We start from the raw sequence: 14,051 nt of genomic DNA, 5'->3' as shown, positions 1-14,051 counted from the left end.
TGTTTTGGAATGACAAGTCACTGCAAACTGTTGATGTTTTGGGATGACAAGTCACTGCAAACTGTTGATGTTTTGGAATGACAAGTCACTGCAAATTGTTGAGGTTTTGGAATGACAAGTCACTGCAAACTGTTGATGTTTTGGAATGACAAGTCACTGCAAACTGTTGAGGTTTTGGAATGACAAGTCACTGCAAACTGTTGATGTTTTGGGATGACAAGTCACTGCAAACTGTTGATGTTTTGGAATGACAAGTCACTGCAAATTGTTGAGGTTTTGGAATGACAAGTCACTGCAAACTGTTGATGTTTTGGAATGACAAGTCACTGCAAACTGTTGATGTTTTGGAATGACAAGTCACTGCAAACTGTTGAGGTTTTGGAATGACAAGTCACTGCAAACTGTTGATGTTTTGGAATGACAAGTCACTGCAAACTGTTGATGTTTTGGGATGACAAGTCACTGCAAACTGTTGATGTTTTGGAATGACAAGTCACTGCAAACTGTTGATGTTTTGGAATGACAAGTCACTGCAAAATGTTGAGGTTTTGGAATGACAAGTCACTGCAAACTGTTGAGGTTTTGGAATGACAAGTCACTGCAAACTGTTGAGGTTTTGGAATGACAAGTCACTGCAAACTGTTGAGGTTTTGGAATGACAAGTCACTGCAAACTGTTGAGGTTTTGGAATGACAATTCACTGCAAATTGTTGAGGTTTTGGAATGACAAGTCACTGCAAACTGTTGAGGTTCTGGAATGACAATTCACTGCAAACTGTTGAGGTTTTGGAATGACAAGTCACTGCAAAATGTTGAGTTTATTGAAGTGAAGAGTCAGTAACGTATATACTGCTGAGCCTATTGGAGAGAGGAATTAGTGTGTGTACAAAATTAGTGCCTATACTGTAATATACTTCCTATATAGTAAACTGTTCAGGTTATTTGACTGAGTCGGTGTAAATCCAAATGAACAGAAGTTTAGTTCAAGGGGTCATTGTATTGAGCATTACCTGGAATCCAGGGCCACCACTAACTCCCACTTCACCACGCTCTCCAGCAGCTCCCTGTAAATGCATACTGGAGTCAAATTGTGTGATGGATATCATCAGGAATGCTATTAGAATTTATAAAGGAGAAAGAGATAAATCAAAGAGATATTCTTACAGAAAGTCCAGCAGGTCCTGGTGCTCCAGCATCACCATTTTTGCCAGGAGGACCCTGAATGTATACAAAACAACATTTCATATTAGTATATAATAATAATAATTTGTAAAAGCTTTCATTGTGTAATGTTCTTAAGGAAAGAAAATGTTGTTTTCTCTTTTTTAGTGAAATAGTTGCAATATATCAGTGTTGTTTCAAGTTATGTCAAAATGAATGAATAACATTTTAATTAACTAAAACAAGCCCACCCATTTGTCGTGTCCTCTCTTCATCCCTCTGTTGTTTTCCTCTACCCCACTGTTTTTGTGCTTCCGCTTGTCCACTATGTTCTTCTTCTTCTGTTATGTTCTGGCCCATTCTGCGTTCTAGCTATTCCATGAGCTTCAACTTCTTATACAAAAAAAGAAACATAATGCAGATTTTTCATTCTTTAACTGTTTATCTTTAAGATGTCATTAGTTCATTTGCTCTGACTATTATTATTTTAGTATTTGCACAATGAGTTTAATTTGTGTTGAATTTCTATTGGAGGTTAATCAGCTTCTTCACACTAAAATATCTGCAGCTTTATTTTGCCTTTTTGTAGATTTGCTGAACATTTTTGTTTTGGAAGACTTTTTCTGTAACTTACAGCAGCTCCAGGAAGTCCTGCACCTCCACGCTCACCAGGCTTTCCAGATTCACCCTGGAGAAAGAGAAACACTCACATATCATTTATTATTTCGATCTCGATACACCATAGTGTTACTAGCATAATCACAAAGCCAAATCATAACTGTGGGGACTTCAGTGTGATAATAATGGCTGTTGAGAATTCGAATTCCTAAAAGAGTAAAATCCTCCCAGCTTATGTCATGCAGATGATTGTCCGTCATAATATGTACTGCCTTTCCTTGGAGGAAAAGTGTTTGCATATACTTGTGCCACCAAAACAGCCAGGTGCTGGCACCACCATGCAAAAGGTTCCTTTCTCTCACCCACAAACCAACAGGGGAAATATGCAATTGCTAATAAATATATGCAAAAAGTACCCGTTTCATTAAACCTTAATTACAGAGGAAATGGATTTGTCTGTATGGAAAAGGTGGAATATGAAGATTGATACATGTTTGCATGTTTACAGCTATGTTTTCATAAAGTTGTTTATAAAATTGCCCAAATACTGCAGATTTACATTTTTTTGCTATTAATTACTTCGTGGTGAAAATTAAATCCAGCATGGTTGGCTAGTTACAACTATGGTCACAACCGCAGAGGAAATGAATGTGGGTGATGCGGAGAGGTGCAGAAGGAGGTGGATTTAAGGTCTCGGGAGAGAGGTGGGTTTATGGTCTTGTGGGGAATGGGGCCATGTGGGTTAGAGGGTGGTATAAATTTATTTATTAAAAAATGCAGATTTTGCTGAATACTGTTATGACATGTAAGGGATGTTTAAAAATCAAACTTCGTTATGTTAAACATCTCTATCAGATCCCCTCATAATCGCCTCCTTTCTAATATATATATATATATATATATATATACTCCTTCAGCCATTCCTGATAGTTTAGTCTAGCTCGGCTCAAAGCCAATCTAGTTGCTTTACACTGAACCTTCTATGGCAGCTTTGTTGTACGAGTTTCATCAGATGTGGTGACCAAAACTGCACACAACATTCTAGGTGAGGCCTCGCTAAATTACTGTACAATCTAAGCACGACATTTTTATTTATAATTTATCACCCTATGAATGCAAACTAAAACCCTGTTTGCTTTACCTATAGATATCCGTCACTGTGCTGTGTCCTTGACACTCCGCATCGATTACCAACCCCCCCCCCCCCCGATCCTTCTCTTGGGCGACACGCTCCAAGACTACCCCTTGCATCATGTAATCAATATTTCCATGAACCCCATCCTGTTTAAACTTCACAAATCCAAGCTGACTGCACACCTCAACTCTTTTATTTCTTGCTTCCAGAGGCTGTTCTATTTCACTCTATCGCCAAGGCTCCATGAGCCTCGCTGTTGTGGGGAGGACAATAAAAAAATCCCAAGCACCAACACATTTCCTTATGCTAATCTGCATCTGCCAATCTTTTTCTATGAAAGTATCCAGACTTTGCTGAACCTGATCAGTTCCCTTCTGCTATCTACTTTACATCCAAGCTTCTTGACATGTGAAAATTTGGGAAGCTCTCTTAACCCCACTGTCCAAGTTAATGATGAGAATTATAATGACGGTCCTAGTACTGATTATTATGACATTCAGCACAACTTACAACTTCCCTGCCCGACTGCTTCATAGGACTACAATAGTATTTTAAAAACAATATCTCGCTTGAGTAAACCTGTGTTGACTTTCTTAATTTATTTGGAAATTATTCCAACGGTTCCCTATCGATTCCTTAATAAACTCCCCGGTATCTTCTCCACAACTGAAGTCAAACTAACAGGTCTATAGTTTCCCAATTCTACTCTGATCTTTGTTAAATAACGATGTTAAATGTATTACTCTCTAATCCTCTGATACCTGTCCTGACACCGAGCTGTTAAATGTATCTGTTAACATCACAATTATCTGCTCTGTCACCTCCCTCAATACTTTCGGATGCGTGTTATCTGGTCCTGCTGCTTTACCTTGTTTTACCTTGCTTCTTAACAACCTCTACTCTTATTTGGAACTCCTCTAAAAGCTCTTTCTCAACACCTAGAATTGGTAATTCCCCTGACTGTTCTTGTGTAAATGTTGAAGCAAAATAACTATTTAATAATTTTTAATAACAAAATCACTTTTCTTCACCTGTTCTTTTCCCTTTGTTTACTTAAACAATGCCTTGCAATTATTGTTAATATTCTTGTCCATATATTTCTGATATTCCCTTTTGGCTTGTTGAGTTATTTTATAAAGTAGCTTCTGTTTACTCGGATACTGCTCTTCAGCATTCAAGCTCTTCCCTGAATCTTGAGAATTTTACTTACAGGAGGTCCCTTTCCTCCGGGGAATCCCATGACACCAGGTTGACCACGAGCACCAGCACTGCCACTGGCTCCAGGAAGACCATCACTGCCAGCAGGACCCTGGGTGAAAGAGGTAAATATGGATATTATATATTTTTTAACTTCCGTGGCATTATGATCAGGTAGTTACATTTATTCAAACAAGAATACCTTTTTAATCTGACCAAAATATATTTCTGTTTTCATCTTCATGAATATTGCAATTAAGGTTGCATTTTTTGTATGGTTGTTTGTTAACCACAATTATATTTCCATCACATTCTCAGTGAGAGACCTCCTCAAGGTGCTTTAATAAGGTCTTGCAGACTACTTGTCTTGGATTGAGAAATTTTGAAGCCTCATGGAGTTACCACAATAGTTATAGACAAGAATGAGTTTGAACAAAGCAAGGTCATGCATGGACAACTTCAAGCTTTTCCATAAATGGTATTCACTTAATGTATTGACCCAAAGGCCTACTCTTGAAAAATACGCCATCATCAACAATCTTAACATCAATATTGCAGACGAGACAACCATCTCAACTCCTCCAAGTTAGGAGGTTGTTAACCTGGCTGCCCCATCGACAACACTAGCATGAGCTGGAACCAGAATAAATATTGAGACCAGTATGTTGAACTTACCGAAGGACCAGTAGGACCATCTTTTCCAGCTGAACCAGCACTACCAGGAGAACCCTGGAACAACAAACACCAGCGCTCGATGCAAAGCACAAGACAGTTGGGTCTCCCACAATCCCAATTGCACTGACCAAACCTGGCTAACTGTTGGTATAGCTAGCGAGCGAGGTGTCCTGCAGCCACAGTTGCTCTGGTGTCATTTTGACTTCCTGTGGCCTTGTCTAAAATAATGCATTTATCAATAAACGGTTACATTGATTTAAAAAAAACAAAAAAAAAACTCTCGAGTTAGTGAGACTTTAATTGCAGCGAATTAAAAAAAAACAAGTAAAAACAAGTAATTATTATTATTATTATTATTATTTGCAGTTGACAAATTTTCATGGGTTTCATGATAGCATTAAACTACATGATCATTACACCATTGGAATTACAGGGTTATCAAGCAGTTTCTATAATAGTTGAAAAAGCAATACCATTAAATAGGACACATCGCTTCAGGTTAGTGTAAGTGTGCCATCAATATTCATCCTAAACAGATGATCGCCTTACCCTCAGTCCAGGAGTTCCAGTTTCGCCGGCTCGGCCAGGTTCTCCAGCATTTCCCTTAGGGCCAGCACGGCCTGGTCCACCACGCTCTCCAGGGCCTCCCTGGAGAACAGAGTCATCAGGTCAAACTTAAGCAGGCAATCATCCAAGCAATACATCATTAAAGTTATTTAAAAATAATACTGTCAAATGGGACTACTCTTCATTTAATGGAAGGGTCACCGAGATATGTGGTTCTGGCCATCAAGACCTCCCATCTTCATATATTTGTTTGGAAAACCAGTACTTCCATTGTACATTTATTGTTTTGTTTGCAAACGTCAAACCTATCTTGGTAACAGACATTTTTAGGGTTATGAGCAGGACATGAGACATACCCTTTCACCAGGAGTTCCATCAGCACCAGCAGAACCACGACCGCCAGCAGGACCCTGCAACAACAAACAACCACTATGGTGAAACCAAAAACACAAGTCCTTTTTCGAGGACCAGATAAGACCTTTAAAATGTGAGAATGTATGATAGATAAACTGAGATGATGTGTTTCCGATGAGCCATGTATATCTTGTGAAATATTTTTAGGAGCAACTACTTTGATATTCTGCCTCTTGTGGACCCCAATCCAAACAATCATAGAATCTTTAAATCTCTAAAACTCTAAAACGAGATATCTTGGAATTTTCCTGTTCAAATTGTTTTGCAGATACAACTAAATCAGGAAAGTTTAAAGTTTATTTTATCAGAGAGAAAAGAGTGTTTCAATGTCATTATTAATATTGGTTTATGAACCTCAGTGTGCTGTATTCATTTGAAACATTCTCTTGGAATGACAGTAAACGTTTTACTTTGTCTTCTAATGGCTTGCCACATACTTCATCTTTACAATTGCTTACATATCCTTTGCAATTGCCTTGTGTGAAAAAACCAGAACATTTCACCTGTTTTTGGACTGGTGGCAAATTCCCAGCTGTGTCAGCTTAATTGGTGAAGTTAATTAAAAAATGTTTATATCGTTCATTAATAGTTGATGCGTGCACTTTCTTCTTTCATATGGAGGATTGCTTCAGACAAATGTAGATGTTGAATATCAATATAAATTAGTAAAGCATTCATGGGTTGGTAAATGCAACTAGGTTAGAGATTAAATTAAATGATGTTATTTCAAATTGGATAAAATTGACAGGATGTTGATCGAGGTATGCTAACCGTCATCGAGGAAATAAGGAGAAGCTGATGTTTCGGGCATTAACCCTTCGTCGGAGCAAAAGAGGGGACCTTAGCGATCATGATGAAGATTCTTTTTCCATTCTACTTTAAGTTATTGCACACATTAGCATATAATTATAATTGTTAAAAAAATTTTTTTTTGAAACTTCATGATAAAAATGCGAACAGAGAAAGGACACACACACACACACACACATATAAACGCACGCACGCACACACACATACATACACACACAGACAGACACACACGCATACACACATACACACACACACACACACACTGACGCACACACACACACACACACACACACACACACTGACACACACACATACATACACACAGACAGACACACACGCATACACGCATACACACATACACACACACACCACACACAGGTCACATTGAGATACGAGTGAAAAATAAATAAATTAATAAAAGACCATGAGTTTCCATAAAATGTCCGTCAGATGTCAGGCTATTATGATCCATATTATTATTATTAATATAATCATTATTCTTATTGTATACATTTCAGAAGGTAGGCCCTATTAATAACCTAGGCCTTTGATTTGGAGCAGGGATCTTAAAGTTGAACCTATTCAAATTAATTTAAGAACTGAGAAACGACTTTGTTTCCCTTTGGCATAGCATTTAATTATCAAAATAACGATTTAGAAAGAGCCTTTATTTATTAGCAATTAAAATGTTCTTCTGTTGCATGGGGTCAAACAACAAAATATTATGATGTGTTTGATAGTTCATAGGAAGCTTCGTAAATGCCTCATTTGTCTTTATTATCCCGTATGAACGATCTATATATTTTGAACGATACACTGTAAATATAATTGAAGCAAAATAAACCCAAACAGGAGCACATTCTAATTTGTTCGGGTTTCCCAAATTGTCACAGTAAGCTCCAGTTTCATCAATTTTACTTTACAACGTTTCATAAATACTGTGAATAACCCCAAAATTTACTTCAACCCTTCTTAATGTACTATAATTGCAAATAAAACGTACTGTATTTATCTTTTATTTATTTTTAGATATAGTTTTTGAGGCATGGCATTGCATCACAATTTGTGCCGTCAATCGGATGGACGTTAAGCTGGGCGTCCCGTCTGCTAGCATTAGTTGGTGAACATTAAACATCCCACGGTGTTCTTCGTGAAGAGTAAGTGCGTTATCGCACCATGGACAAATGACAAATTCCTGCCCCGGATGACTGCTGGGAAGGCAAAGGCAAACCACCCAGAACAACCCTTTCCCAGGAACTGCTTTGGCAGCCCTGATGCTCCGGAAAGATTATTGATACATTGACGATCAAAATACTGATCAATAGCAGGGAATTTAACTTTTTCTGTTTCAGAAATAATTTGTGATAAAATTTATATTACAAATACAAAATTATTTTCTGTATCCTATCCGAAGCGACATTAAATGAAATGCATCACACTGTTTGATTTTATATTTAAACTTGGTTAAAATCAATGTAAATTTATATATTGAATTATTGTGAGTTCTTTTGGATTCTTCTTCGTTTATGTTAAAGTTAAATTCTATTTCTAATAAATTCTTGCATTAGTTTGAATTTCCTGACATTATGAGTTTTGTTTTCTCTTCCTACTGCGTCCTAAACACATGAAGAAACTTGTAGATTTACATTACTGCATTGCGTGCACATCAAGACAGAGCATTTGACAATGCCGAACCCACAGGGGTATTCGTCTGGTGACCCCTTTCACTCGCCGGAGGTGTTATATTAAAAGAGACCACCTGGCGACGCTATATCAAAGTAGATGTGCGTGTAGACACACAAACACACGCACGCACACACACACACACACACACAAACACACACACACACACCAAAATGGCCTCTCCATTTGGGAGAGGCTAACGAGGAAATGTGAAGACATCGGTGTAGTTTCACATGAATGACAAAGACAGCACATTATATAGAATATGAACCTGGGGACGTAGCATCATGAACCATGTTCTCAGGTAGGAAGACAGATTATAGGTCGAAGTCATATAATAATAATAATAATAATAATAATAATAATTAATAAGACTTAATATAATTAATGATAAGAGTATAATTAATAATATAATAAATAATAATATAATTAATAATAATTAATAATATGAGTTAAAATTACATGGAACTTCGACACAGGAGGATCCCATTAAGCCCCTAAAAGCCTGCGCTATTATTACCGGTTGTTTGTCTTATTATTACTGCGGTTGTTTGTCTGAGCATCAAATAAGGAGGCAGCACATATCAATTTTCAGGTCTTCAGTGTGACTCGGCTGGGAATCGAACTCCTGATCTACCAGACTCAAGGCGGACACTGTACCCTTAGACCACCGAGGCTGGTGCATACCAGAACATCTACAGAAATGTTCCCTGGCCTACAATTTTTTTTAATTAAATGTCGAATTTTGGCAGTTTTTTCTTCGGATTCGTGATTTTCATACTTAACTTAAATTGCCATACAATTTTGTGTCTCAGTTGCGATACATTCATTTATTCAATCCAAACTGCCTACAATTTTGCTTCAGCCATTTTATTTCAACGATGACCACAAAGAGTTGGAAATGCCTATCAAATCTATCGCTGTTGATTTTTTTTCACAATCTTACAACGCCAATGCCCACCAACCCTTTACGGGGTCAACTGTGATAGTTTCTTCTTGTGTTTCTTCCACAGGGGAGATTGAGTCGATTACATCAAAAATCATCATGCATTATATTGAGGACGTTATCTATCGGATTGAGATCGTAAATGTCACCGAGGTGAATTTTCACATTGAGCTTCATACAGCAATCACTTACCGTTGCACCGGCAGGACCAGGAGGACCAGCGGGTCCACCCTCTCCACGGTTTCCTCGCTTGCCTGGAGGCCCAGCAGGACCAGAAGAACCAGGAGGTCCACCAGGTCCCTGTAAAGAGAATGTGGAAATAGAGTCACAACATCAAACACCGATTAATAGGTAGACTTGCATTAAGGGAAAATCTAAGCTGAAACATTGAACGCTGTAGATCAGTAATAGTTGATAAGAAATTGTTCAATAAAACCTCTACCTATCTTTTACTGTATGATTTCCTGTTGTTATTTGTCTCGTTTTATCTGTCGAGTTGAAACTTCCCTTATTTCTCAGAAGGGTAAGCATTCTCATGATGGCCAATGGATGTACGATCTTGCTGTCCTCACTTTTACAACATATTAACCTTTTTAACTTCCACAAAATCAACCTTGGTTACACAAGAGTACAACAGCTCAGATACACAAAGCACGCGTTGTGTGATACCATGTTGAGTCCCACATACAAAAGAGGAATTTATCTCAAGTCAACTTTGATGCCAAATTTTTGACAAATATAAAATATGAAGCGACAGTAAACTCAAGTAGTTCGCACACTTCTTGATTATTTTCAAGATCATCATCTTGTAATCAGTTTTACAATCTGTCATTGCAAGTCCAGTAATGTCATCTGAATGTGTGACTTAAAGCTGGGACTTTAAATAAAATCGAAAGAATGAACAAATCTCAGGTTTATTACATCAAATCCGTTTGCAGCAGAAGGTGGAAATATAGATCAGGATTCCAAAGAAGGCCAATCTGTGACAAATAAATAAATAATCAATCAGACCTCTGACCAGTTGTTTTCAGGTAATGGTTGCAGTTGGTTGTCGGTGATTTGAACACATTGTGAACCGTGAGCAACAACGCAACCTCAAGAGGTCAGTAAGTTGAACAGGTGATCGAGATCATGACAAGCTTAATTTTATGAAAGTTCTGAGAACTTTAGAATATGTTGCAGCTTTCACTAACCATGATGCACTAACTCTCAGTCACTTTTTGTGATGCTGGATTTAACACTCTCCCTTGGTAATGGCATTTCACACAATTATTGGCACTTTTACTGAATAATAAATCGCAAAATTGATTTGAACTTGAGAATAAGGTTCTTAATGACCATGAATCACTGGCAATTTATTGTTACTTCCACCACTGAGGGTGGATGGAGATTATGTTTTCACCCCTGTCTGTCTGGTTGATTGCAAATAGGACATCTCAAAAAGTTGTGGACGGATTTGGATGAAACTTGGTGGACAGGTTGGGTATGTGACAAGGAAGAATTGATTCGATTTGGTGAAGATCTGAATCCGGATCCGGATGTGTACTAGATTTTTTGATTTCTAAGTGATTTTTCACCATTGAGTTGTAGGGCCAAAAACAACATATAGCACGATATTTCAAAACGGTGTGGACGAGTTGTGAATAAATAGGTGGATGAGTTGATTAGGTGACAAGAACAAGGCGATTCGATTTTGGGACAGGTCCGAATACAGAATTGGCCTATCAGTGGGATACAAAACATAAACGGTTCAACCTAGCGGAGGTATGCGCTCTACCGATTGTCGTTCTAGTTTGGTTCTGCTATATTAGAAATAACAGATTGGTTGGTGACAAAAAGAAAAACCCACCGGTTTCTAAACATCAATTTGCTTCCTGCCCTGGTCATTAAAAACTGGGTGTGATCCTTATTCGTACACAACAATGTGCAGACAACCTGAACATTCTGCTTGACTCTCAGCTTTCAGATTTCCAACACTAATGTAAGCAATGTGTTACATTACATTTACATTATCTCTATCTCTCTCTCTCTCTCTCTCTCTCTCTCTCTCTCTCTCTCTCTCTCTCTACCTCACAGCCCATGTCAAACTCTCGACTTGAGCAAGACCAATAACTGCTCAGACACCTGAAGTGGCACTTTCAACCATAGTAAGTATAAATCCTCTCATTATCTTTCAGAAAGGATTGCTCTACACAGTCTATAATTAATTTCAACAAGTATATCCTGATGGAATCTGATTCCCGTAAAACCCTTGATCTGACCATCGGGGATAACTTACCAGACGTGCAGCATATTTTCAAGATGGTGCTGCTCTGGAATTCTAGTTTGACAAGTCTTTCCTAAGCCATCAACAGCTGCCCTACTGTGCTCAAGACATTTGTATGTAATGCAATGGAGTATCTCTCCCCATTGTGGACCAGGGCACCAGCTTCTCTTTCACTCTTGGATGTTGTGGAATGAAAAACCCATGGTATTATTGGCATGAGCCAAGATATCACAATTCAGGGCCTGATCTTCTTCCATGGCAGACAAAATGGTGGCCCGCTATTCAGAGATGTTCTGTGTTTAAAAGGTCGAAACACTGATGGATATTTCCCAGATAATGCATGATCAGGATGGTTATTTAATTAGGCAGTTGTAAAATTTAATAAAAATTACAGATCCAACTCAAATTGATGGTTCTTTTTGGTGAGGCATCTCCTGGTAAGCTGCCTTTTACGAGAATATTTCTGTATTGATAAATCCAGTACTGTGTATTGCTTTCACTTTTAAGCTTCTCTCTCTTGGATGACCTTAGAAAACAACTAAAGTTGTGGACCCACTCGATAGAAAGTTTCTGGGATCAGAGTTAAAATCTGAATGATGGACAGTCCCCAACTGATGATCGGGATGTCCATTAAAACAGGCAATCATTAAGGTGAGGGATTTTTTCAGATATCTCTCTTCTACTGACTAATAACAGGCCATTTACTCTATCTCTTCATCAGAAACAATTTGGTCACATGCATTATTTGGCAAACCTACACCTTATACAACAACAACACAACAGGCATTTTAAGGCCATTTTCCCTGCAAGAGCGGGGGTTAGCCAAACCTACACCTTATAAATCAACTTAATTATCAGCCTCCTCTTTTGCCTTGTTTGTGGCATGACCAGCTCCCTTTGTCCATCCAATCACCTTCCTCCCTGCAATCTTTCAAGATAACAGCTCACCATCATCAAACTAAATATCACTGTCTCTCTATAATTATTTACCCTGTCTACATCTGTAGGTAAAATGTCTAATGTCCACCTGTTTCCCAGCACCCAAATTTCAGTGTGTGATTCCCTTCTCCATTAGTTTACTTCAGCTTCCATAAACCTCAATCTATGGAAAAAATATGATTCTCCACCAACCCACAGACCCACAGATTTGGTGGTGGTTCCAGAAACATGACATATATGAAGACCAATGCTGAATGACATTTCTTTTAACTCCAGAATATGAGTAAATCAAATCCATCTTCGATCTAATTATTATTTTTGAACCGAAGTGGATATTATTTTTTAAATGGTCATTTTGCATAACTTTTCATTATAAGCAATTCAAATTGATACTTAATGATACGTACTGCGTCTCCCTTGGGACCAGCCTCCCCACGGAATCCAGATAGACCTGGTTCTCCCTGGAATAAAATGAAACATTATGATGAGACAATCATGAAGAGCCGATACAAATGGATATATCTTTACAAATGATTCCGCTAGAATTACCATCTCCCATTGTGATTTTTGGCAAAATACTAATTGGTATGCCTAACACATGACAGGACTTTCTAGTCTTGCAAAGTGAGTACAGTATACTTACAGTGTTGCCTTTGGGCCCAGTGGGACCCACAGAGCCAGCGGGTCCAGGAGATCCTCGGGATCCGGGGAATCCGGGAGCACCACCGGCACCTGGAGCACCCTGGAGGTGCACACACAAGTGACATTGGATTTGGGTTGAATGAGTGGCTGAATCATCTAAAGTTATTGCATACAAAGTTTGGGGGTATGGGCGAGGGGTTTGACAGATAAATTAATTAAATCATCTCTTCATCCTTCCGAGTCATCTCATAATCTCCAATATCAATGCTCATGGAAGAATGAGGTGACAGAGCGGCAGCAGGGCCACAGTTGAATAGAACGAGCAAGGGAATGAGCTAACAATAAAAGAGGAGAGAGAGGTGGAATGAAGCAACCTTCAAGTAAGATGGTTAGGGTGGGAAGGTTAATGGTGTTGGGGCTATGAACAGGGTTGGAGGATGCCATGAGAATGGCAGATCACCTTTGGTCATCTATGATATTTTAATTTGCAAATGCAATCTTTAAGGCCACACTCTTTGCTAACAGGGGATCAGACTAATCTCAGATAGCTTTGGAAATATATGGAAGAGACTTATACTGCTGCAGCATATCAAAATTAATTTGGAGGTCACTGTGGTCTTTGAAAAGTTAAATGCAAGTGAAGTTTGGTTTTGAAATCAGCTATTTGGGAAATATGTAATTGAGATGATGGGTATGTAAGGTATTTGCTAGAATCTTTTGAGACAACGTCAACTTACAGAGATTCCTTTGGCTCCGGATGCACCATCATGTCCAGGAATTCCCTGCAGAAGAATGAGAGTCACAATTCAATGTAATGTGATGTTGAATTGAATTATCAAAGCTACATTTGCAAAGTGCATGAATAATTATTTGTAATCAATCGTTTCTGAAACTGAACCCACATGTGTTGGATTATAAATTAATCAGTGATTTGAATGATGCTACTCAAACCTACCAGACATTGAAAAAAGGAAACTTATATAAGTTTGTTGGGCAAG

General features: G+C 38.3%; 1 protein-coding gene across 1 annotated transcript in view; it reads right to left on the bottom strand.

The window, feature by feature from the left end:
• Window positions 1-14,051, bottom strand: part of LOC137429951 (uncharacterized) — a 42,181-nt gene that overhangs the window by 16,495 nt on the left and 11,635 nt on the right. Inside the window, exons 18-28 of the mRNA XM_068120339.2 lie at window positions 13,791-13,835; window positions 13,055-13,153; window positions 12,819-12,872; window positions 9,399-9,506; window positions 5,710-5,763; window positions 5,336-5,434; window positions 4,787-4,840; window positions 4,125-4,223; window positions 1,796-1,849; window positions 1,165-1,218; window positions 1,011-1,064 (exon numbers count right to left, since the gene is read on the bottom strand). Of these exons, the coding sequence (XP_067976440.2) occupies window positions 1,011-1,064; window positions 1,165-1,218; window positions 1,796-1,849; window positions 4,125-4,223; window positions 4,787-4,840; window positions 5,336-5,434; window positions 5,710-5,763; window positions 9,399-9,506; window positions 12,819-12,872; window positions 13,055-13,153; window positions 13,791-13,835 (774 nt within the window). The remainder of the gene's footprint in view (window positions 1-1,010; window positions 1,065-1,164; window positions 1,219-1,795; window positions 1,850-4,124; window positions 4,224-4,786; window positions 4,841-5,335; window positions 5,435-5,709; window positions 5,764-9,398; window positions 9,507-12,818; window positions 12,873-13,054; window positions 13,154-13,790; window positions 13,836-14,051) is intronic.

The sequence above is a fragment of the Myxine glutinosa genome, chromosome 6 (genome assembly GCF_964187855.1).
Source record: "Myxine glutinosa chromosome 6, kmMyxGlut1.1, whole genome shotgun sequence".
Taxonomy (NCBI): Eukaryota; Metazoa; Chordata; class Myxini; order Myxiniformes; family Myxinidae; genus Myxine; species Myxine glutinosa.
Note: the sequence above shows the minus strand (reverse complement) of the source record. Positions and strands in the feature narration are given on the sequence as shown.